We start from the raw sequence: 25,886 nt of genomic DNA, 5'->3' as shown, positions 1-25,886 counted from the left end.
AGTTGGCAGGACATACCTGGACTTTAGAGAGGCTTTTGGCACATTCTCATAAGCAAATGAGGGGAGCAAGGCCTAGATGCCATTACTATAAGGTGAGTGCAAAACTTGTTGAAAGACTATTCTCAAAGAGTTTACTACTCAAGCCATACATGCAGGAGCACAATAATATCCACGTGCACAATAATAACCAAGGTAAAATATGTTCTGTGGACAGCGAGTCATAAAAATACTGCTTTTAAAAATAATAAACGGACTGAAATTCCATTTCTAGTGCATGACAGGAACTAGGAGTACCACTCCAGCCACCGGAGCAGCCCATCAGACAAAGATGTGAGCTGCTCTGAGGTTCCATGCAGTCATGTCACAGCTCTGTGCATTGACTAGGTATTTTAAACAAAGCATGTACATTTTGACTCGTTTAGCGTATGTGTGAACGCTCAGGGTTCATAGACTCCGGTCTCCATTAGCAGCTGGGTACATCATTTCAGGGACGGAAGAGCTGCACTGCCGAGGCACAGCCCCGGAGTGGCTGCTGAGACGTTCTGTCCTACCAGGGAACAAACCTCCTCGGCCACCGACACCCCATTTCTGCAACCGCTGCCTACGGCTCACCCCGGCGGGGGTCCCCTTTTAATCCCCACGCCCGGGTCTCCCCGCCGCGGCCGCTGGCTGGCAGCGCCTCTACCCGGCTCTCACCTCCTGCCGCTCACACCTGGCCAAATTCTAACCCCGCCCCGTTCACCGCAGGGAACCGAGAGTAATGCCAACTAAGAGCAGAACCGAACGCCCCGACCTCAGCCGAGGTTACTGCGCATGCTCACATCGCTTTTCGCTCCGGCCCCGCCCCTGCGGGTCCCGCCCCGGTTCCCATGGTGACGGCTCTGGGCGTCCTAGGACTCGCCTAGCTGCGGCCGGCGGGTGAGCGGGGCCCGTGTGGGTATCGCCCCTTACCCGGCTTGGTCACCCCGCGGGGGGTTGGTCGGGTGAGACCCCGCTTACCTCGCCGGGCCCCTGGGGTGGGGGGTATTAATTCCTATGTGGGTTTCTGGTTTGCCCTCTCCCGGGGTGGTGCCGAGGGGGCGGGGGACGGCGGGGATACACCCAGCCCTTCGTGTGGGCGAGGGGATCTTGTAGCTCACAGCCGGGCTGCACAGCACCGGCCCCGGCGCTCGCAGGGCTCCCTGCTGGGCGTAAGCTGGAGAGTGTGTCTGGCGCTGCACGTTAAGGGGCAGAAGCCGTGGTGCGATTCGTGCTGCACGCTTGGGCCGTGTCAGGGCGTTTGCACTGTGCTTGTGCTGGAGCTGGAGGGTCGCTCGCTCGCTCCTGTTGTGTGTGTCACAAATGCTTTTCTTTTCAAAATACTGTATGCCTTGTTGCTATTGTAAATGCTACAGAATGGCGTGGTTCCAGTCTCCTGGAGCTGAGTCCTGAGTGTGCTGGAAGACGTGATTGAAAAGAACCGTGAGGGGAGCAGTAGGAGCACCGCTGACTACTCCATACTTATGAGTTCAAAATACTTTCCCTAGGTTCACATCGGTTTCCAGTTTCTTGGAAACTGGAACTTTGATTAAAAATTAAATAAGTGAACAGTTTAGAGTCTGTAGTTAAGTTACACAAATAATAGTGTGTTCCCAGACAAATTTGCAATTGGTAATATATAAGATTTCCTTTACCTTCCTCAAAGTTCATCAGATAGTTAATTCACACAAATCCAAAAAAGTTGCAAATGTCAAGAGTAGTCAGTCCTTCACTGTGAGATATTGTCCCATGTTATACATTAAAATGATGCATCACAAATTTCTTTAGCTGTGTTTTTATCCATTATTCTTCAGCTCTTTTGTTTAATTCCCATCTCCCAAAGCCACTTCACCTTTATCCCTCCTATTTCTGTTTTCACCCTTTTCTTACCTACCTATTTCTCTTCATATTACTGCTGGTCTTTCTCTTTTCCTGTCTCCTGATGATGTGGTTAGTGAAGCAGCACGAGTTCTCAGGAAGGGCTTCTCTTCACTAGGGAATTTTCAGAAAACATTGCTACTGGTGCTATTACTATTGGGAGCTCTAATGTAGAAAAAGCTCTGGTGGGATCCAGTATTCTGAGCAGCTGAAAGTTGTTGCACAGATGGGAATTTCTCCTTGAAAGTCCATAGTATAGACATGACTGAAGATGCTTGATTTTACTCATGGCTTGTAGATGTTGTTTATTGAAGTCTTGATTTAGCACACACTAGGAAGCATCACACTTTGTTCTTGATCTTTTGTCACGCTGACATCTGGTTACTCTTGAATATTTTATAAATAAGTATCAATTTTATACAGTTAGTCATATAATAGATAAATGGTTATACAGATATCTCTGTGTGACACCCAGTCATGTAAATGGATCAGCTGTGCCCACACTGAGTTCTGTTAACTTTTGAGATACTCATCATGAACTTAAGAGTTTGCCTGCATGAATCAGGTTGCAGAGTCAGGGCTTTTGTACAGTGCCATAAGCATTTATGGTGCTTTGCAGATGAAAAGTGACATGGTCTCTGCTCTGAGAGTTTAAAGTCAATTCTCTGTTTGAGGGCAACTAAGGCCTGGTCTACACTGGGGAGGTGGGGATGGGAATCGATCTAAGATACACAACTTCAGCTACGAGAATAACGTAGCTGAAGTCGACGTATCTTAGATCAATTTAGAATCACTTACTTTGCATCCTCGTGGCGCGGGATCAACGGTCGCCACTCCCCCGTTGATTTTTCTTCTACCTGTCACCACGCTGGAGTTCAGTAGTCGACCGGAGAGCAGTCGGATTGCGAGAGCAATAAATTGATCCCCGATAGATCGATCGCTACCTGCCAATCCGGCAGGTAGTGTAGACCTAAATGTCTTGATCCCCCATTATTGCAAAATCTGATTGGTGTTAATGGTGTGCGGATTCGGAACATGCTTTAGAAGGGAGGTAGATGAAATAAAATGGTATTAAGAAACATTCTGTAAGTTAGCCATTATGTAAAGTAAATAAATTTAATAACTTCATTTGGACTCTGTAGAGTCTAAATTTTTTTTTCTTATTTTTAGCCATCTTAGGAGTGAACAAGTGCTTTCTATACAGTAAGTATTCAGTTATATTCTCTATTCTCTACCACTTTCCAGTCCAAAGCCCTGTAATACTGACTTTATTGATTTCTAGAATGCCTATTGTGGCAGCAAAGTTCTTAATCATAGGAACACAGGAATTGCCATACTGGATCAGTAGAGCCTTGCAAATCTGCAGACATCTGCTTTTATATCTGTGGATATCTGCATCTGCGGATGCAGTGACTATCCGCAGACCATGTTTGCAGATCTTGGATGGTCAAGGATACAAATTTTATATCTAGAGCTCTGCAAATCTGCAGATATCCACTGACCATGTGTGTGGATCATGAATTGGATGCAGATACAAATTTTACATTCTCACAGAGCTCTATGGATCAGACCCAAGGTCTGCCTAGTCTGCTATTCTGTCTCTTACAATGACCAGCACTAGATGCTTCAGAGGAGGGAATAAGAACCCCATACTAGGCAATGTGGGATAATCTGTCCCCGTCCCCAACACACATAGCTCTCATCATGGTATCTAATAGCGATTGGCTTAAGCCCTGAAGCACAAGGTTTAATACCCCTTCCAAAATGTTTGTTGTAGTTAGTTATCATTGTCATGCTACCTGGTATGGGACACAACTAAGAGCATCAGTCTCGGGTCATACCGCCGTAAAAGAGGGCATGTACCCCAGACTGGTGGTCTATTATATCATAAAATTTCACCAAGCCAGTAACAAATGTTTGCTTCCAAAATACTATACTAGTTATAATGAAGCCAAAGACAGCCTCCTTTCAGGCTCTCTAGCTTCTCATGTACCAAACCAGATTTCTATGTTAAATTATTATTAAAACCAAGAATAACATATATTAGGTTCTTTCAGTTCCAAAGAACCAGACACACACCCAGGTCAAATATATTTCAGCTCTTCCCCGAAACCCATGCCGGTAGCCAATCCTTTAGTAACTACAAAATTAAAGGTTTATTAATATATAAAAAAGAAGAGAGTTATTAAGAGGTTAAAATGAATCATATGCATTACAGTTGATTGCAGAGTTTGTAGATCAGGATAATAGCAGTGATTTTAAATCTGCTAGTTTGCAAAAATCTCTCTGGTTCTCCCCAGATATTGGGGTCCTCAGGTCATTGTTCAAAGCTCTTCATTGTTAGAAATCATAATCCAGAGACGTGGAGCAGGAAAGAGGCAAGGGAATGATGTCACACTCTCCAATTTATACCCCGCAGTCCATGTGCATGGAAAGTTACTATCTCAAACATGGAATCAAGCATTACATGTTCTACATGCCCTGCTGAGTCAGTGGGCCTCCATTGTCCATATGCTGTCTGAGGCATCCTCAAGAGAGGCCTGTTAGAAGAGTTGATTTTCCTTAACCGTGTCTGGCTGGTCCGGATATTAATATATCTTTTTGGTGTTACCCAAACACATAGCAAAGATTCATAACTTCCTACACATTGATAATACACACAGCATAAACAGAATAACATTGTTCAACTGGTTGCAAATTTTCCAATGATACCTTACAAGGCATACTTTATACAAGAGCTATTGCAATTGTGTAACAGTTGTAACAACAATGATATAAATGGTGACCTTCCTTTTTATACAACATCACAGTGATAACTGTGGGTATTTTCATATCTGTGTAACTATCCAATCCCTCTTTGAATCTTGTTAAATTATGGCTTCAGCAATTTCCTTAGTCAATGACCTTCACAGTTTAATGACATGTTGTGTGAAAAAGTAGTTCCTTATATTGGCTTTGAATGTCCCACCTTTTCATTTAATTGAATATCCCCTGAATTACTTGCTTAATTTTAATATGTACTTCATGCTTAAGTGATATGCTGAATCAGAGACTTCTGGTCTTCTTCAAAGCCCATGAAAATCAGTAGAAGCCTTTCTATTAACTTTGGTGAGTTTTGGATCAGGCCCTTAGCATCCAGTCCGTTCCTCATTGAAACCAGTGAAAAGACTCCCATTGACTTCAGTGGGAGATAGATCTGACCCTTATTTAAAGTCGAATTATGCTACCGTCACTTTCACAGAATATCACCTTTTCCTGTGGGTAGTCTGATTGCTATTAGTAAGTGCAGTACAATTTGACCCATGCAGAATAAGTAAAATATAGAGAGATTATCACTCGTTTAAATGAACATCAAAATGAGTTTAAGGGAATATTATCATAAATTGCTTCACTAAAATGTATTACCAATACCTTCCTGTTTTTGTATACTTATAATTTATATGTAAAGTTTGTCCTTATATTTTGGAAATAAAATAAATCACCAAAAATTCCATATACTTATGAAGACAAAAACCAAAATAAATTAAAAACAAAAATTAAACACTAAACTAAAACATATCTTGCATCTTGTCATGAAGGTAACTTGGGCTGTAAAATACAATTGCAGATAATCATTAGATGTACAATAAGAGATGAGATTTATAGAAGGATTTGTTCTAAAGTCTTTTTCCATCTCTGGTCATTGATATTTTTGTTCCAGTGACAGGAAGGCTAATCAGTGACTGGCCATCTCTCATTATAGACCACTGCCAATCAGAACTCCTTTTCACAGAAAAACTTCTTTAATCACAGACATAAATACAAATCTAGAATTTTTAAAAAGTACAATCCTTAACTGAGATCAATTACTATATGCTCTTACTTTTATTGATTTTTTTTTTTTAATGACGTGGTTTGAGATGTTTAGGTGAAAAGTGTCGCTGTAAATCTGGTTGTTTGTATAATGTCTAGCCTTCACTTGGGCTGTGAAATACAATTGTAAATGTTATCAACAATATTAAATCGCTATTAACCCCCCCAGCCTCCTTAATGTAGTGCCCTACTGTATCTCTTTCCTTATCCTCCATTACCTTATTGATACGCCATTCTGAGTGATGAGGAACAAATATGCTTTTTAGAAACTTTAGCACAATATTTTTGTGTGCTATTGCTCGCTATAGCAGCAATTAAATTGATTTTGCTTGTTCAGAAAGCACAATCTATTTAAATTAGCCTATTTTTTGATTGACTGATATCTATCAACTTCTTCTGACAAGTAACACAAAGTAAATTTCCATTCAATAAATGTAACAAATAGCTAACTTTCTTCCCCCCTTTAAAATCCTGTTTTCCATCCCAATTAAAAGTTTGTCTCTTGGGGCCTGCTAACAGATCTTGCAATACCTACATTAAACCAAATTTAAAAGTAAGAGTGCTCCTGCTCCAGATCACAGATGTGGAAAATGAAGGAACTGGCAGCTGAAGCTTTAATGGTGGGAAGTTTAGGTTGAGTACTTGAGAGGAAAGAACACAGTAGCTCTGTGACAAAAAAAAGTCCTGTTAACATTTATGTGCTTCAAAAAGACAAAGTAGACTGCTGTGTATAGCTATGGGTTTTTTTTGGATTTGTTCTCCATAAGTAAAAGCCTGTGTTCATATGGCATTACTTATAGTTATAAAGTTAAGTGGTTGTTTCTATTTATTATTTATTTTGTAGAATAATACGATACCTGCTGTTGCATCATTATTACACATTGCATGTTTATCATTTCTGTATTTTACTTATCTATTTAATAAGATACTATTGACAATTGAGAAAAAAAGCCTGATTCTGTTCTCAGTTAAACTCATGTAAATCAGCAGTACCACAATGCAGTTACAAATGAGATCAGAATCAGTCCCAGGCATGTTGTTCCAATCCAGTAACTTCAAGGACCCAATCCTGCAAAGACATATGCACGTTAATCACATGTGCAAGTTTTTGCAGCATAGGGACCTAATTTTACATATTATGTAACAAAAGGGGGAAAACAGTAAATGGGGAAAGACTGAAGAAGGGTAAGGGATCATTAGTCATGGGTCACAGGGAAGACACTATTATTTTAAATTTTATGTATATATATATATTTTTTTAGTTCAGAATGAGTACTTTGCCTCCTGTGCTGATACAGTGTCCAAAGAGATATCCCAGTCTCGTGGAGCAGATGGTTTGCCCTTCAATAAAACTTGCAAGGTATGTGTGTCTCTTACTGACTTTTGGAAGACTAACACTTTTGTTGTAAATATGTTCAATCAGATATCTTAAAGAGAAGACAAATTATGGTTTGAGTAGTAGGGATACTTTAAAAAGCAAAAGTTTAAGACAAGAAAATCATCTTTTAGCAAAGTTATATGCACATAATGAATAAAAGGCAATAGGAAGTGCAAACTCGTCTTTTTAAGACAGAACAATAAAATCCAAATGATCTTCTTGTCATCTAAAATATAATGTATTGAAAATGTCCATATTTGAATTGGCATCATCTAATACACAAGATTGCCTGCAGTTTCAGTAAAGTTGTTAAGTTCAATGAAGTTTCAAGATGCTACTTAAAGAATGAAGAAAAGCTTTCGAACAATCAGTGAAGTATGTAAAGGCAGGGGAGATTAGTACCACCATTTTTCTTTGGCATTATGATAGATTTCAAAAGAGGTCTATTCATGGTATACACTTTCTCCTAAATTTTCAGAAGAGTTCTTTCCTCTTAGTAAGTATTTCATTGCTAAATCTTTGAAAATGTAATCTTTTGGATTAAAAAAATAAGACTTTATCATTTTGACTTTGCATGGGAAGGAAGCGTCCCTATATCTTTCAAAATGTATACAAATTGTCATGAAAAAATTACCAACACTTGATAGGACTAAACCTATTCACCAGGCTGAAATACACCAGTGCCTCAAATCACACCCCATACCAAGTCATGTCTCCAGCTATCTGGTCTGCCATTAGTTAGTTGCTCCCCACTGCTTAGGTTTGAAGACCCTGGTCTACCACTGATTGAGTACTGAGATCCCAATTAATGCTGCTCCCCACTCGAAATAAATCAGTTAATGTTGGGTCACAGTAAATTAATGGTAAGTAGCCCCATTTAACCTCCCACAAATCAATTTATTTTAGTCCTAAAAAGAGAGCTCTCTGCATTGAGAGATGCATCAAGGCTGAGGTTTTTCTTCCTCCTGGACCAGACTGCAGCATTTAGAGACTGAGAACAGGATGTAGTGAGCTGAGGAGCAGAGAGGCTCCAGCTGGCCTGAAGACCAGCAGTGGCAGGACTCTTGTCTGGTTTAGCAGAGAGCTCTTGTATGGGACAGTCCTTGTCAACATCCTCTAAACAAACACAGAATTCTGTATGGAATAGGTGTGGGGGGGGAAGGATGGATGGAAGCAGCTTCCTGCACACCTATCACAGGGCTCTTTGCTATTGCCGCATCTTAGTAGAGTACTCTGTTGGGATGGTGGCAGTGAAGCTCCTCATACACAGAATCCTTTGTTGGGGTAATAGGTGCCTTTGCTGGCAGAGTAATTTTGATGTGGGCCCCATAGAAACATATAGATCCCTTTGCTGTGATGGTTTGTCCCCCTTAGAATTCCTTCTGTGGGAGGCAAACTCCCAGTTCCCTCTGTGCCAGAAGGTAGGAGTAACAGCACCCTCTGGTTATTTCAGACCTAACAGTAGCAGCCCCTCTCCAATCTAATGATAGCAGCAGCTTTGGAGCTGTCTCTGTGCAAGCTTCGAAAGATGTCACCACAGACTGAGTGACACAGGAGCACACCTACTATGGCCACTAACATTGAGACTCCTTAGCAGATCAGTTGGATGCCTCCATTGCCTTCTGTTCCTGAAGCCTCACCCACGATTATTTCTCCTTTGTCCCTCTGTCCCCATCGAACCTTTGCTTGCTGGTTCCAGCCATGCTCCCTTGCACCTCAGGCAGCCAGCTTCTTTACCTATCTCAAACCCTCCAAAAAGCTTATGTTATCCAGCTTCATCCAGATCTGAAACAGGCAGAGGGATGGGTGAAATGTTTAAGTACTTCAGTAGTTCACTTTAGAACTGCCTTCCGAGCCTCTGGCTGTGCACTGAGGCAGCCTGTCAGTGCAATCCAGTCCAATTCACGTCTTGCTGGAGCTGGAGCAGAGAAATGGGTCTGAATCATTTACTCTATGTAGCTCAGGATTCCTTGAATCTCTCAGGATTCCCTGAGCAAGTCCTGTCTTGCCATTTTCCTTTGAACACTCCACCTTTCACTATGCCCATGCTCCCTTGGCATATACCTGCTCCCTCTATCTCTCCGACTTTGATTAATGTAGCTTACCAATAGATAACCTTTGAATAAATGCTGTTACTATTAACTATCAAAACAGTCCATGATTGGTTTTACAAGCCTTTGTGTGATTTTTTTAAAAGATATGGGTATGTGGTGATTTTATTTTGGTAATTAAAAGGAATTTGTTATGGATGTAAGGAATCTGTTACCATGTTTGAGTATTATGATTGAGTGATAAATCATGGGAGTGTTAATGTTACTATAACTATTGATTTATTTGATATTTTGTGTCTGTACTGATACAAAATATTATTGAGAAACTGACTCTAAGTTACCAGTTTTTGAAGTGGGAATAAGATAAGATTTAAATTGTATTTATCATTCTTTATCTTCACATGGTTCTGTTTTGTGTAATGTTACAAGGCTGATTTTTTATCTTTGTATGTATAAAGAATGTTTTCAGAAAAAGAAATTAGATAATTTTGCTCTTTAAACTGAGGAGGCAAACAATTGTAAAACAGCTGCTTCAAAATGCTAGCAAGTATGGATTGGTCATCAGTAAGGTGATGACAAAACTGATTTTTTTAAAATAAGAAATCAATTTAAAATTTAAGTAGAAATCAACTTAAAGAGAAATAAAGATCTTTACATAATCTATTTATGAAATACGGTGAGTCATGGCAACACTGAAGCTGATTGGTGAAACAAGTGACAATTTCTGGAAGAAAAAGGATAGTGATTCTTACCCAGTTTCACCTCCACCCCATCTCTCAGTTATGACAAAATGAAAATTCTAAATAAGTGCACAAGGCACCTTGAAACAGACTTATAAAACATGGCCAGATAATTTTCACATTTATAATTTTTGTTGCTTTCAATTCTGATTGTTTAGAACACCCTGGTTGGAGCTTTATCTTTTTTCTATTTGGTAGTAATTGAATTGACTCTTGTGTTTTTATGGTGAATAAGCTAATATGGTTCTCCTGTCTTTTCTTTCTTGTTTGTGCGCAAACATCATTGATGGTGTCAGCACAGGTCTGAGAGAAATGTTTATTTTTTTCCAGTAGCTTGAATTCTTTATGATTGATATCTGTCTTGGCAGCCCCTTTAATACACCACAAAACATTATAGGTCTATTGTAAACAGTAGCTGATTTGTGAGTTCTGTGTGTGTTCAGTTCTTGGCTATGCTTAATTTTTTTTTAACTCTCGAGCACATTTCCCCATCAAATTAGAATAATTTTAAACCTGGACTACATGACAAGTGCCACTGTAAGCTTTGTGATTCATTTTTAATGTCTATAGAGTGTAGTGTTTAAAAAAAAAACCAAAAACGTTCCTGAGAAGCAGAGGTGAGACTACAGACTTTCCATCCATCTCACTGGAAATTATATTTAAGTGGTGATTTAAATTAATTTTTGGCTAGATAATTGTGGTGCTTGAATATTGTCTCCTCTAGATATTTTCTGCCTTTTCTTTTTATGTGGAATATCCCCAAGAGCAAGAGGGTTCCTTTTGCAGACCTCCTAAGGTGCATAGTTTCAGGGCATTTTGATGGTGTCTAGCCAAAGAGTTTTTGTTTTTAATTACATAGTCATATACTATTTCTGAAATACATATATATATTTTGTCTACAATCTTGGCTAAACATGTAGTATTGTGTAATACATCTTTTACATTATTGCACACTATTTGTATTGTTCTAATGGTCCATAATACCTTCATTGATTTAGACTCTTAGGTGTAGTCTGCAGACTTTGATTTTGGGTTGTAATTTAGATTATAGTTTGATAATTATGATAAATTATTTTCTTTCTAAGGTCTGTATTTTTATGTAACCAGTAGCACGTTCTATGTCCATGGCCTTTCTTAGGTGCAATTGAGGAATGAGATAGTTCACTATCAGGCTAATGTACTTTAAGTGCAGTTAAGGCAGCAATAGTTAAGTATTAGATGAATTTAAGTGGCCTGTATATGGCAGCAAATTTTCGGGTTTTTTTGTTTTTGTTTCCTACTTCATAGGGTTGCCAACTTTCTATTGCAGAAAACTGAACACCCTAGCCCTGCCCCTTTCCCAAGGCCACGCCCCTGCTCAGTACATCCCCCCTCTCTTGGTGGATCGCTCTCCCGCACCCTCACTCACCCTCACTCACTTTCACTGGGCTGGGGCAGAGGGCTGGGGTGCAGGCTCCGGCTGGGAGTGCAAGCTCTGGGGTGCAGCTGGGATGAGTGGGTTGGGGTCCAGGAGGGGGGTGCAGGCTGGGGGATGGGGCCAAGGGATTCAGGATGTAGGAGGGGGCTGCAGGTGGAGAAAGGGTGTTGGGATGTTGGAGGGGGTACAGGCTCTGGGCTGGGGGTTATGGGCTCTGGGTTGGGGTTGGGGATGAGGGGTTTGGATTGCAGGAGCAGGCTCCAGGTTTGCAGGGGTTCAGGGCTGGAGCAGGGGGTTGGGGCTTGGGGTTGGAGCTTGGGCTTACCTCGGGCGGCTCCCGGACAGTGGGTCTAAGGTAGGCTCCCTGCCTGTTCTAGCACCACGCTGCACCTTGGAAGCAACCAGCAGATCTGGCTCCTAGGCAGGGGAGCCAGAAGGCCCGCAGGCATACACTCCCCCCCCCAGCTTCTATTGGCCATGGTTCCTGGCCAATGGGAGTGTGGGGAGAGGACAGCACGTGGAGCCTCATCCTCTCCCTGCCTAGGAGCCAGACCTGCTGGCCGCTTCCAGGGTGCAGGTCGGTGCCAAGGCAGGTAGGAACTAACTTTCCTTAAACCCGCAGCACCGCTGACTGCACTTTTAACGGCCCAGTCAGAGCTGCCAGGATCCCTTTTCAACTGGGTGTTCTGGTCGAAAACCGGATACCTGGCAACCGTACTACTTCAGTGTGGTATATTTTGTAAACACAGTTTATTGTGACCTTTTTCTGGCATTCATAGAGTAGTAGGCAACACTGCAAAATGTTATCCAGATGTCCGTATAATTATGGAAAAAATATGTCAGAGGGAGAGAATGCAATGAAGTAATTATAGACTGCAGTGTAATAAATATCCACAAAGGGGCAGAGTTATGGATTTACGTACAACAGTGCTTAACCGTGCAATTTTAGTGTTCTCTTCTCTTAGTTTTTTATCGAATAAAAGTTAATTCACATTACTGCTATAAAAGTAATATCCTCTAACGTGATGCTCTCAGTATATATAAGAAGGCCTCATTGCTTTTATGGTCAGTACACAGTGCCTTTGCAACGCCAGGGCCTTTGTTTTGTATGGGATTGGAGGCACAACTGGCTGAAATGTTGGCTGAAATTGAATTGTCTGTCAATCCAACTTCCAGCCTTAGCACTAAATCGGAACACAGTGAAGTCAATGGGAGTCTTTTTGGTGACTTCAGTAGGTTTGGGCTAGGCCTTTAATGAAGGTCACCCATTTGGATATGCTCTTGAGATTTTTAGATAGGTAAAATTGTCTCTGAGCCTAGATTACACTCCGCAGTATATATGTGAGTAAATTTTGTTTTTAAACAGTCTAGAGTTTGACACTTTACATTTTTGTCTTGAAAGCCTGGACGAAGCAATGATTCCATTTTGGCAAAAAGTTTGAGTCTAGGGGGGTGCTAAACAGTGGTTTACCTAACAAAAAACTCTGTAGTGTATATAGAACCATTGGATAACAGGGTCCCTAAATACCAAAGACAACTCTGCTTCCCTGCAAAAATAAAGATTTGAATAGCTACAGACCAAAAAGTTAAATGTGATACTTGTAGGTGTTTATAAAATGTGTCTGATACATTACTTTGTCAATATTTCAGTATTTATCTGTCTCTGCGTGGCAATGATAATACATTATACATGCTGCAGACGTCTACTTTAGGACCTCACAGTGTTTCTTTGAAATTTTTTTCATTTAAATTTAGGATTCATTTGATCAAAGACAAAGATGCCATAGATCATTATTTGTCGATGAATATCAAAGGGTTGTCAAAACAAGAGGCTGCTGCGTAAGTATAGCCTTTTTGAGGCATTTTAACATACAGTAAGTTTATTGTTTCCTTTGTTTCTAGTCATCGTATTCAATAAAATCTAAAGTTCCCCAGGCCTTACACCTTTCTGAGTGGAACTTGGAACTTTAAAATAATGTTTCACTTCTACTGATCTTATGTCTATCAAAGCATTTAATCCTATGGTTTAATTTAATTTTCATTTTTACTGAGGTTATATCACATTTCAAACATTATAGTTAGGATTGTGTCAGTAATTATATTTGAAACCATCTTTAAAAAAAAAAAAGCCTGTGTGAAAACATCTCCTGTGGGTCTGAAGTTTTGTGAATGAAAAATAAATGTTCTTGTAATACTGAATTAACATCTAGCCAATCCCCACCTCCAAATGTTGATTTTAAGATGCAGCATTTCATATACCATTAATTCGTCAAAAAGCTAATGAATGAAAGCACACTAGATATATGCCCAAAATCGGCATTCCACTGTATCAACATGCCCCACTGCCACCATGATATCCCAGTTGCCACATCCCATGCTTTCAGGAATGTCTGTATCCATGTCTTCCTGACAATCTTCCTTGTGCTGACGGCTCCTAGCTAGGCTCTGCATATACTACAGAAAATGTGCGAGGTGTTTACAATGCTCACAGAAGCAGTGTGCGGCTGAGTGGGCTCCATGCTTGCTGTGCTATGGCATCCACACGGATAACCCAGGAAAAAAGGAAATGATTGTTTGCCGTTGCTTTCAAAGAGGGAGGGTAGGGAGACTGACAACATGTACCCAAAACCACCTGCGTCACTGTTTTTGCCCCATCAGGCATTGGGAGCTTAACCCAGAATTCCAGTGGGCAGTGGGGACTGTGGAATAGCTACCCACAGTGCACCACTCCATGAGTCGATGCTAGTCACGGTATTGAGGACGCACTCTGCTGACCTAATGCACTTAGTGGAGTCACGCACAGTTGACTGTATAAAATTGGTTGCTGAAGATCAACTTAAATAAAATTGACCTAATTTCGTAGTGTAGATATGCCCTAAGTTACTGCAAGATTTTTGTTGCTGTCAGCGATTTGATATGATCCACTGAGCCAACCCCCTTATGACCCACTTTTGGGTTTTGTCCCACTGTTTGAGAATTATTGGCCTGTGTAAATTCATTTCCATTTTAAATAGCTTTTTTCTTTATTTGTATATTTTGAAAATCTTTTTTACAGAAAATGGAAATTTGCAAGCAAAAGTTATATCCTTTCATAACAAAAGAAGTTCAGCTTTAAGGCTCTGTATCCTAAATCCCCTTCTGATGTGGTGCTTGTTTAAATATGTATTTTTTTCTGTCCGAATAATTCTTCATAATCTTACTTGTCATGATCAGGATTCAATGTTTATTAAGTAACTTTCGAAAAGAGAATTTGATACCTGGAGAGACACATTCTTTTTGGTCAGATGAATGCAATCTCTGAATTTCAGATCTGGTATACATGTGATTTAGCGTAATTAGGCAGTGATCTAAAACTGTGGGGGGAGTGAATGGTTTACCTTTCCTATAGAAAGTTGTATACAGTTGTTTCCTCTGTGCAGTTGTATAATGTGAAAGGTTTTTCTTGAAAAGGTTTAAAAAAGTTCTAATCAACTTTTGTACATTATGTAGAACTTCATTTTCTAAACTCTGCAAAAGAAAGTTTCATATTTAATGGGAAATCATGAATTATTCCATTTATTATCTACTTCCTCCTTTCAAAGACATGATCTGGATAAAAGGCGGGGTGAATAATTTCAAAAAATACAATACATTTTTAATGGGAAGGTGCAAACTACAGATTCTCATGACTATTAGCAAGTGTAGAGGAAACAGAATTTTACTTGCAAAAACTCATCAAACTCTTGCAAAGATAAAATACATGACACACTTTAATAAAAAAGAACACAGTGCGCTGAAGTTTTTCTTTTTTATGCGACTTGTTGTTTTTACTAAGTTTGGTCTTACGGTTTTCTAGAGCTTTTATTTCTCAGTAGTACAACAATATTTTCTGCTGAAGAAAACGTACAAGGTATACACAATTGAGTTCTATTTTTGAAACAGAGTACAAAGGTAAAGCATAGACCTATAATGCACAAAAAAGAGAGTGAAATATAAGAAGACAATTGAATTTGCTTTGAGACGGTCAAGACTTTCTAATAATTCTCATAGTGATTTTGATTTGCATAAGACTCCTGTTTGTTTTCCCCTTCAGTTAACTTCTGTCTTGTTTACAGGTCCTTAGACTGTGAGCATCTTGGGACAGGGACTGTCCCTTCTTGAATGGTGTGATCATAAACAAATATAATATACTGCGGGTTATAGGAATTGAATAGTAACTATGTGATAATAAATACTTAGCACTTATATAGTGCTTTCCATTTTCAGAGCATTTTAAAAAAGTTAACTAATCCACAGCAACCCCTTGAGGAGGTGTAGTAGGTAAGTAATAGTACCATTATCCCTGTTTTCATACATATTATATTATCTTTCTGAAAGAGCTTACAATCTAAGACAAAAGACAACAGATGGATATGGACAGATGAGGGAGTACAAGGAGACAGTGAGAAAATGAGTATGAAAAGCACTGTACAGTTTTACGTATAGTGAAAGAAAAATACAGGGAGGTTAAATGACTTGTCTCAAACCACACAAAATATCAAAGATGTAGCTGAGACAAGAACCTGGAAGTTCCTGGCTCCCAGCCTATTCAGTCCATTAGTTACAATATTAACACAGAAGAATTAAGAAATCCGTAATTTTGTTAAGCGACGATCTATGACAGAGGTGGCCAAACTGTGACTCGTGAGCTGCATGCAGCTCTGTTACAATTAAAGTGTGGCTCCCAGAGACCCCCCTCTGCGCCCCTTCTCTGCCTACCAGAATGAGATGGGGGAGCTCAGGGCTTTTGCCCTGTGGCAGTGTGGTGGGGCTAGGGGTTTCTGCCACAGATGACTGGTGCCTGCTGAGAGGGGAGTGTGGGAAACAATTTAAAGGTTTGACCCCTCCCCCCCCACAACAGCTTGAGCCATGCTCCCTGAGGCAAACACCCGCTCTTTCCCTCAGTGGCCCCTCCCTTCAGCTCCTAGGTGTTAGCTCTGCATGGACAGGCAGTGGCAAAGAAGCTGGGAGCTGCAGGGAGGGGTGTCTGCTTTAGCTCCTTGGGGAGAGGCAGCAGCAAAAGCAGTGGCTCTCCCTGCAGCTCCCACCTGTTTACCGCTGCCTCTATCCAAGGCGCAGCTCCCAGCTTGCTGGCTCCAGCAGCTGCTGTGCAGAGAGGGGCCCTGGCAACACCATGTTACCAACCAGGGCCAGCAAACTCTGGCAAAAACCTGGAAGAGCACATGATCCCATGTGTCCCCCTCCAATATTGTCTCTGGCATCAGCCCCCGTGGGGAAGGGGGACTTGTCAGGGCTGAAGCCCTGAGCCCCAGCAAGCACACCCCAGCTCTCAAAGGGTCAGTAAGTTTGGCCACCCCAATCTGTAACAAAATTCGGATGCAACACCACAAGTTAGAATTAATTTTGATTAATGAACATCCCTGAATTTCAGGAAAATGAGAAAAAAATCATTATATTCTGAAAAGAATGTAAGTTAGAGTGAATTCCTACTTGCCATTTAAAAATCAACAAAGATCATAGAAAATCAACAAAAATCAACAAAGAGAATAACATTTTCTCTGACAGTGCCTGAAATATTCGCTCAAGATCACTGGTACATGTTGCGGTGCACAGAGAATATTTTTCTATGCTTATCACTTTTACCTTTAATTGTTCTGCTTTTAAAGCATTTATATTTAGGAACAGAATATATCAAAAATACATATCTAAATGTATATTTCCATTTACTTGTATTACTGATTATTTTTAATTATTACAGGAATTGTATTCATTTGAAAACATTTCTTCAGTATCATCCTTTGATGTTTATAATTGATGAACTTTTCTATTCTTGTAATGTTAAAGTGGCAGTGTGCCTTTAAATAAAAGGAAGAGAGGCAGCTATATGTATTCATTAAAGAATTCTCACCGACACTCATATTTTTACGTTAGGATATTTCAAATTTTATATTTGAATTGCAACTAACCACAAAATAAATGACTTAATCCTCAACCTTGCTGACTAAAAATATCTGATTTGGAAGTTAATTATCTATTGTTACTTAGTGGGATCTACTATACTTTCTAGTCTGCTATTTAATGAGAATTAATATACTCTGCAATTTAAAGTATTACTATCCAGTAAGAATTTAATGAAAGGGAAATATTTTAAGCAGCCAGGATGAACGAGAATTACAGGGGAAAGAGTCTCTGGTATTAGTTAAATAACACTGGGTCAGTTCCACCCTCCAGTGATAATATATGGGACACACTGGCCCTTTAAGCCTCAGTCCAGCAAAACACTTAGGATATAATTAGCTTTAAGCATGTGGGCAGTCCCACTGAAGTCAGTGAGATTACACGCATGCTTGAAGTTAGGTACCTACCTGAGTGCTTTGCTGGATTGGGGCCTGTGACTTGCAAGGGTATGTGTACATGGTTTTATACCTGTCTGACATGGCTTTAAGAATTGCAGCCTGAGATATTTGTTGAATTGGTGAAATATTTCAGTTTTACATATGTATAGGCAGTCAAACTAAATCACTGCAATAATTCTACTTTTTGGTTAAGTATTTAGATAAGTTTTTGTATCTTCAAGAATGCACAACAAAGAAGTGTACCTTTATTTTAGCAGCAATTCAATACTGTGTGTTATGGAATTCTTCATTTTTAGGAAGAATTGTCTGTAATTGACTTATAGGTATTTTCCCTTTTGATTGTTATGAGTGGAATCCTGAAGGTTTTAACAATGCAGCATTTTTGGTTATATGAATTTTCCAAATAGCATTCTTTATTATTACTTAAGCTATATACTTCTAAAATGTTAATGGAGTGGTTCTGTGTTCACATCTTCATTTGTATATGTATATATGTTTGTGTATATACTCAAACATAAAGACAATGCCTCATGCCTCATAAATCTCAAAGTATGTCCAAGTATTGAAACATTTAGAGTCATTTTGGGATTTTTTTTAAACAATTTTTAACAAGCAAAAATATCTTGGTTTTTTTCAGGATTTTGGATGTTAATCTGGATGATAACTTTATTGCCAGATGTTGACTTGCTTGCTAAAGAGACCCAGTTTAGGTGTGAAGAATATAATTAGGCTTGGAAGAATTCAGATTAATTTTTTTATTATTTTGATAGATGATATCAATTTTCATTTTATCTATTTAAATTTCTATAGGTGCAGGAAATTATGAAGGGGGGAATAATTATTTAGTGATAGTAGATTTGAGATTCAAAAAGTTAGAGCTTTATAACTATTAAAACACAAATTGTCAACATCACATATCAAAATATAAGAAAGTAAATATCTTAAATTAAACTCTAACATGTTCAAAAGAGGCATTTTTTCTTTGCCTGTTTGTAAATTTCAATTATTATTGATTGATAGAAATTTTATTTTCTCAGTTTTGTGTGTATGGTGAAGTCAGCATAATTAATACACTCTGCAATAATGTTATATTATAATAATTATGCCTTTTTAGTAAACTATATATTATCATTGCTTTCTGCATGTAATCCTGTGTTTTACTAACTACAGTAGACTGTTTAGAAAAATTGCCAGCTGACATTTTCTTGTGTTTTTTTAATTAAATACCAAAGACCTAGAGATATGAGGCCTGACATGGAAATGCTATCAAATGAGAATGGTAGTATTTTTTCACCCACTTTGCTGAGGTGTAATTGACTACCCAAGGTGTGAGCTGTGGGGAATCAGGACCATTAAAAGTGTCTCTGCCACAATATATTTTTAATGTGATTATTTTAATACAAGTGTAATTCTTTTTGCCTCTTAAAATGCAAACGGTAAAATAAATCAAAAATAGGTTACCAAATCTGAAACGGTCTAATCTACATCATCTACTGCAAGGAAATTTGAAAGTAAAAGCAAAATATCTGGGACTATATTGAACTGAATTCAGATAATTATTTAATGTTTTTTAAAAGTACAATAGAATAATGAGAAATACCATGATTTGAGCAATTTACTACAAGTTTCCTTGAGTTTGTAACATTGGTGCAACTTAATAACGTCGTTTTATACTGGTTCAGGCAGATCAGAAAAGGCTTATGGGTTTAAGACAGATCTTCTGCATCACATGAGCATTACATAAGCATTTCTTTAGGGGCTTTAAAAAATTTTATTTTTTTTATACAGAGAAAAAGGTATAAATAGCTATACAATGTAAGAAAGTTAAAATGATTATAACATTAAATATAAATCTGAAATCTTACTGAAATACCTTGTGTTTTAAAAGTAGCGGTGCTTTTTAAGTTTACATATCTGTTTTTTTGTAGCTGCTACCATATGTGTGATAACATAAGGTGCATGAAAATTACCTTATATAATTTTTTTTGTTAATGCAAAATAAACAGCTATTACAGAGTAATCTCCTAATTTTCAGAAGTCACTGGTAGCTTCTGAAGATGCTCAACACTTTGACAATCAAACCATGAGATACTATATTTCAATAACTGCTAGAGAAGGCTAAGGGCAAAATTCCCAATCAGATCTACCCGCTGGATCTCAATCCCAGTATTCTCCTTATCCTACATAAATGGACAATCCATTGACATCATCAGGCTTCTATCAGTGGGAAATTGAAGCATGTATGGACAGATAAAGGGTGGACTCAGAATTGTATGGATTTGTGTTAAGAATTTTACCCTTAATTTGTTGAACTTTATATATTGAGAAACAAAAACAGCAACAAAATCAAAATAAACTACCTTGTCTAAAAATAAAAGCGTTGTTTGGAAAATTGCTTTTAAAATGCTTATCTATATTCTAAATTTAGCAAAAACAGTTTTTAAGTTCATGTTTTTAAAAATGCTTTCTGAAATCTTTAGGTTTTTTTTCCACACATTTTCTAGGTGATCACTCCCCAGTAAAGCAAAACCCCATGTTTGTTTATCTTAATATTACAGTCTTTGCAATTAAACATAATTTGTGATCTGATAAAGAATAATGCATGCTTATACTGTGCTATGTCCACATGGTATAGCTTGCCCAACAGTGCGTACAGTATTTGCAGGTTTTGACGGTCATTCTGTTTGTGTGATATTGAAAACAGTATTCAAATTCACAATCAGTGTATGAAGTGCAGCTCTACTGACTTCATTAGAGTTGTTCCGATTTATCCTCACAGTGTATTTGACCCAACATTTGCACTTTTCTTTTGTTCTGAAGTAGTATGTTGTTGCAGTGGAAGTTGCTTGATTAACATGATCTGACTGCAGTTTTGCTAGATTTCCAGTAGATGCCCCCAGAGACCATTCAACCTATTGAAAAATTGTTATTACAGTTAGAATAAAAGTTCATTTTTTTTTCTACGTGACTCAAAGTGAGCCTTGAAGTGGCCTAAATGTTGACAGGAAGCCTCAAACCATAATGGATAGAATGTAGACAAATAGGGTTTATAGTTAAATAATAACACCTTACTGTGGAGTAAGATTCACTAGGGTCAACATCAATTTATTAAAAAAAAAGCAGAATCATCAGGTAAAAGTTCACAAGTAACTTTAAAAAATCACTGAACTATGTGTTGGATATTTTATGTCAATTGATAACTAATTGTCAATTATTGAAAACATGATCAATTTGATTTAGTATCTCTGTTTCTCCCTGTGCACTACATAATGTTATAATGAACTGTATGCTGGAATATAAACAATAATGTTGGTGGGCATCGTTAATTCATCTTAAAATGTAATCAGAAGATTATCTCCCTTGTCTCCACTACATCCATGTTAAAAAGTAACATGCTTTACAGTGTTTGGGGAAAAGAACACTGGCATTTTCAACAGGAATCATGTTGATAATTGAAACAATTTCAGTATAATTGTCAAATGATCTCTTAGATTACATTAGTAAAATTTATCCCAACAATGTGAATTTAAGACCATTATAACTCATGCATGATCCGTTTATAAATACTTTACAGTAATTTCAAGGGGCAAAAATATTATGCTGCTCCATACAGTACTTTCTATCCTTTAAGTGTAACTTTTTGTCATATAAACTAGTGCTATTTTTTAGTATACTGTAGCTGAAATGTTATTACTATAGGTAGGCTTGCTACTGGTACAATATACAGTTGTACAATTATCTTTCCCTGAGAAGAACTATATATTAAGTACAGTGAGGTCACTCCAGCTGTAATTTAGTTTCTTTTTCTTTTAGTTAATTGACATAGCCTTTTGCTAGAAAATTGGTGACACAAATTGTAGTTACACCACTGACTTCATCCTCCATGTAAATGTATTAGTTTGCAAATGATACTGCTCATTTGAGAAAATGTGCTTTGACCTTAAGTAAAATGTATTTATCTAATGAGATTAGCACACTTGGCTGGGGCAGTTTTATGCTACTCTATAAATACTGGTATCATGTTCAAATAGTTATGATGGAACCTACAATTGAACTGAATAATGATTTGACTACTTAAAAATATATTTTATATATTTTCTAAAATAATGGCTAGTTATTTTATCTCTGCTTCCTAAATGACTTTTAACATTCACTTCTTTCCCTGTTCCCCCACTGTTTTCACTATGCTCAATTATACTAATTTAGTGTTCAGTGTTATTCCCACTGAAATCAGTGGGATTTCCTCCCACCCCCCAATTACTCTCCACAATCATAGGTGAATTACTTATGCAGGATCAGTATGCATTAGTAGAAAAACAGATCCTTTATTAATGGCTTTTATTTTTATTATGTTAATATAATATAAACAGCACCAGTCATTGACACTTAAAGCTTATTTTAAAACTTGGCTGCTCCATTTTCACTTAAAGAAGGTGTTTACATAATTTTCATTAATATAGAACTGGAAAATAACTACAGTAATGAATTGGACAAAGACTGGGCCATTCCCAAAAAAGAAATCAGTATGCTTTCCACTGTGGAAATTAAGATGTTGTGATGGTCAAATGATTGGACACTCCTTGATGGGAAAGGAAATGAGGTTGTATGGGGCATACTGTGGTTGCGCAAGTTGAAGACAAGTTGAGGAAGGCTAGCCTAGCTTGGTATGAGCTATATTGTTAGGATGGCTGTTGCAATAATTGTCAGTGGAATACGTCCAGCCGGAGACCAAAGACTCAGTACATGGCTGGATATCAGCAGGCCTCAGAGTAACTATCTGTATGACAGCCATATGTACGATAACATAAGTAAGGCTGCAAGTCATGAGTAAGGCTGCAAGTCATCACAGAAGTCACGGATTCTGTGACTTTCCGGGACCACCATGACTTCTGCAGTGCCGGGTGCGCCTAGCCCAAGGGCCGCCCGAGCTGCTCAGGCAGTCTCTGGGCCAGCTGCATCAGCTGCTGCTGAGGCAGTCTCGGGCCACCGCCCTCCCCCCTAGCAGCAGTAGGGGTCTCAGGTTGCCACACACACCCCCACACCAGCTGGGGTCCGGGGCGACGCACCACAGCCAGCTCCCTCGCCCCCACCCCCCAGCAGCAGTGAGGGTCATGGGCCACACACTGCCACCCAGCCCTCTTCTGTCCTCCACCGTACCAGCCAGGATCACGGACCGTGTGCCATCTACTCCCCCCCCAAGCACCCGCAGCACCCCCCAGGCCACCCCACCCCCCAAGGAACCCAAGATTTAGTCAGGGGTATATAGCACAAGTCATGCATAGGTCATGGGCCATGAATTTTTGTTTACTGCCTGTGACATGTCCATGACTTTTATTAAAAATATCCATGACTAAAACGTAGCCTTAATCATGAATTTTGGAAGAAGGCTATAAAAGTTGCCAATCCTGAATAGGGAAATGGCTAGAAAGAAGAGTCGTTCCTAGGCTAGAATTATTCTTATTCTGATTTGTTAAATGTACACTAAACATCAGTTTTCAGAATTCCTTATTTTCTTTTATACGCTCTGAAAATTTGGCAGTAAAAAAGATATTCTTTTAATGAGAAAAATTGTTTGGGAATATCATTGGTATAATACAAAATCTAGAGGTTTGTCATTTTAGTGGGATAGAGAGGGAATTTTTACCCAACACTAGAGGCCCAGTCCTGCAAACCATTATTTCTGGGTTTAATCCTTAGTGATGCAAGCAATCCCATTGGCTTCAAGGGTTTTTAGTATTGGGCTCTAGATTGTTTCATGCCCTTGAAAGAAGTATTTGGATTATGTCCATAAATAATGCCTCAAACCTCCTGAAAATATTTAATTATGCATCTCTTTTTTAATATGAATATCTTACCCAGTTTATCAGTGGAATAACTTTGATATCAATTCTTTATTGTATCTCTGTGGACATGTCATTTGCTTTTAAAATTAGTTAGAAATTATGAAATTTCTGTATCACTAAACTCGTCCCAGATGATTCTGTTTCTAACAAATACCAATCCACCATTACCTCCAGCAAAACTATTTAACATGTACATTGTTTTGACATGTAGTATGTGCTTATTTTTTTCCTGATCACTCTTTTTAAGCTAACTAAGAACTTACGGTGTTTCGGTGAACTAATGTGAGCACCTCCTTTTTTTTCGATGTAGATTAACTCATTTGACTGTCCTGACGGATTTCAGTTGAAGAACACGAGTATATTTATAATGCAGTTCCAATAAAAGTACCTTCAGATTACCACTATTGCTATATTCTGTTCTATAGTATAGGATCTAGTTAAAAACCATTTTGTAAAAAACCCTATAATTAAGTGGTTCAAATATCAACTCCTTTGTTGGCTTCTGAAGTCTATATCTGAAAACCTTTGTAGTATCTTTAATTATGTGTGTGGGGAGGATTGTAGAGAATATAATATAGATTTAAAGAACTAAAATCAGTATTTCTTATTCCCAGTTACAGGAATTCATACAAGAAGAACATCTGCATAGACATGCTGCGACAGGGTTATCACAAGTCCTTCTCTGAGCTCTTCACTCTGATACAGAAATGGAATGCCTTGAGGGAGGCTGCAGGGCCTGGGTCAGCCATATGGCAGCAGAAGTCCCTGGAGGAGCAGCCTGATAAGCTGGATCAGCTTCACCATTTCCTGACCAGGGCTGAGGCAGCCCAACGAGCCGGTAAATGGGGGAAACTGTGGGTAACAGAACAGCAGGAGCTGCAGCAGTAAGTGCCTGAGGGAAGATTCTAAATTGTTTCATGTATGAATTTGAAACATTACTGCATCTTAGCACATTTCAGCCTTAGTCATCTAAGCTGTATTTATAGACTAAATGATAGGTAACTCTGAATTTCGACACCACGGATACAGTGAGAGGTTCGGTGAAATAAACTGGGAAAGAGCATATAGAGTGTATTATGTCACTAGAAATCTTGAGATATATTTACAGCCTTGATAACATCTCAGTTATAGCCCAGTTCATAGTTCCTTTATCTTTTTTGTTTTATCTATTGATTTTAACAGCTATTTTTGTACTTTACTAGAGAAATATAACTTTTAAAACATTCTTATACACTATCAATATTTTATAAATCTGATATTTTAAAACATAGATGCTGCTCAATATGGTTGAATTTGTAACTGAAAAATTAAACATGGATTTCAAATATGTCAAGTACAACATGATACACTGATGTAACATGTAATTTGTGAGTTAAAATGTGTTTGTGAAGCCATAACTCTTTATTACTGTATATTTTGCTGATGCCTAAAAATAAATTTACTAAGCTATTCTATTTATAATATTCTTTTACTGTAAATACTAGATCATGCAACAAGTTTTTTCTTATCTTTCAGAATAAAAATAGGAGTTGATGTAGATTAATATCTATAGGAACCCTGTTATATAAGATTTCTATTACACTCCGCTAATTTCAGTTTATATTTTTGATCATTTAGGGTAGGAAAACTTAAAACAAGGTTTCTAAGGTTTTGACAAGGAACATTCTTCATCTCAACTTTTTAGACAGGGCAAACTTTTTTTTTTTTAAGGAGCAAAGCTAAGATTATTCTTCTCCTGTAGTTCAATATTTGTACTTTAAAAACTGAAAATTTTAGGCCATTGTATTTATCCTGAATTAATTGTAATTACAGCCAGCAAACTCCACATTGGGCTAAGCTTCTGGAACAGCCTCCCAATGGGGTAGTGGTACAAACATCCTAACGAGTAGTAAGATGGAGCTTGATAAGTTTATGAATGGAATTATATATTGTGGTTGCCTGTGATAGTATCAGACTGGACAGGATGAGCCAGCAAGTCTTCTAGTCTTATGTTCCTAAGATGGGTAAAAGTTAATGGACTGTCCTGGAGTGAGGATAAAGCTATCTTCACTTCATAAAGCTGCCACCCAGATTGATGGAATACAAGGTGAAGAAATAACCTTTCCACCTGAGCTGTCCTGATACAGAGATTTTGAGTATGATTCCTAAAAGTAAAGGCTTAGACTGGACTTTATGTTGACTTATGATTCATTTGTTTAGTAACAAAATCAAAGTCCATGAGGGGAAGTGAGTTGTGACCCTGCAGAGTGCGTGGGCTGTGTCTTAGAGCAGGTAGGAAAGCAGGGAATATAACAAAATATTAGCATTACTATAGTTAATACGATATTGCACTATTTAAGGACCATAGCTAAGCATAACGTTATCTTCTAAAATT

The 25,886-nt window shown here is 38.4% G+C and overlaps 1 protein-coding gene across 3 annotated transcripts in view; it reads left to right on the top strand.

The window, feature by feature from the left end:
* Positions 1 to 876: 876 nt before the first annotated feature.
* The window catches only part of TTC29 (tetratricopeptide repeat domain 29), a 191,313-nt gene continuing 166,303 nt past the window's right edge, over positions 877 to 25,886 (top strand). Inside the window, exons 1-5 of one of the 3 annotated variants that reach the window (XM_050946520.1) lie at positions 877 to 918; positions 3,067 to 3,099; positions 7,011 to 7,108; positions 13,090 to 13,173; positions 24,127 to 24,350. In XM_050946520.1, coding sequence (XP_050802477.1) covers positions 7,017 to 7,108; positions 13,090 to 13,173; positions 24,127 to 24,350 — 400 coding nt within the window. In that variant the 5' untranslated portion in view covers positions 877 to 918; positions 3,067 to 3,099; positions 7,011 to 7,016. Of the gene's footprint in view, positions 919 to 3,066; positions 3,100 to 7,010; positions 7,109 to 13,089; positions 13,174 to 15,579; positions 15,634 to 24,126; positions 24,351 to 25,886 lie in introns of those variants that run through there. The other 2 variants (XM_050946521.1, XM_050946522.1) reach the window with 2 other exon arrangements.

The sequence above is a fragment of the Gopherus flavomarginatus genome, chromosome 3, assembly GCF_025201925.1.
Source record: "Gopherus flavomarginatus isolate rGopFla2 chromosome 3, rGopFla2.mat.asm, whole genome shotgun sequence".
In the NCBI taxonomy this organism is placed as follows: domain Eukaryota; kingdom Metazoa; phylum Chordata; order Testudines; family Testudinidae; genus Gopherus; species Gopherus flavomarginatus.
The sequence above is the reverse complement of the archived record's forward strand: the minus strand, read 5'-3'. Positions and strand labels throughout refer to the sequence as shown.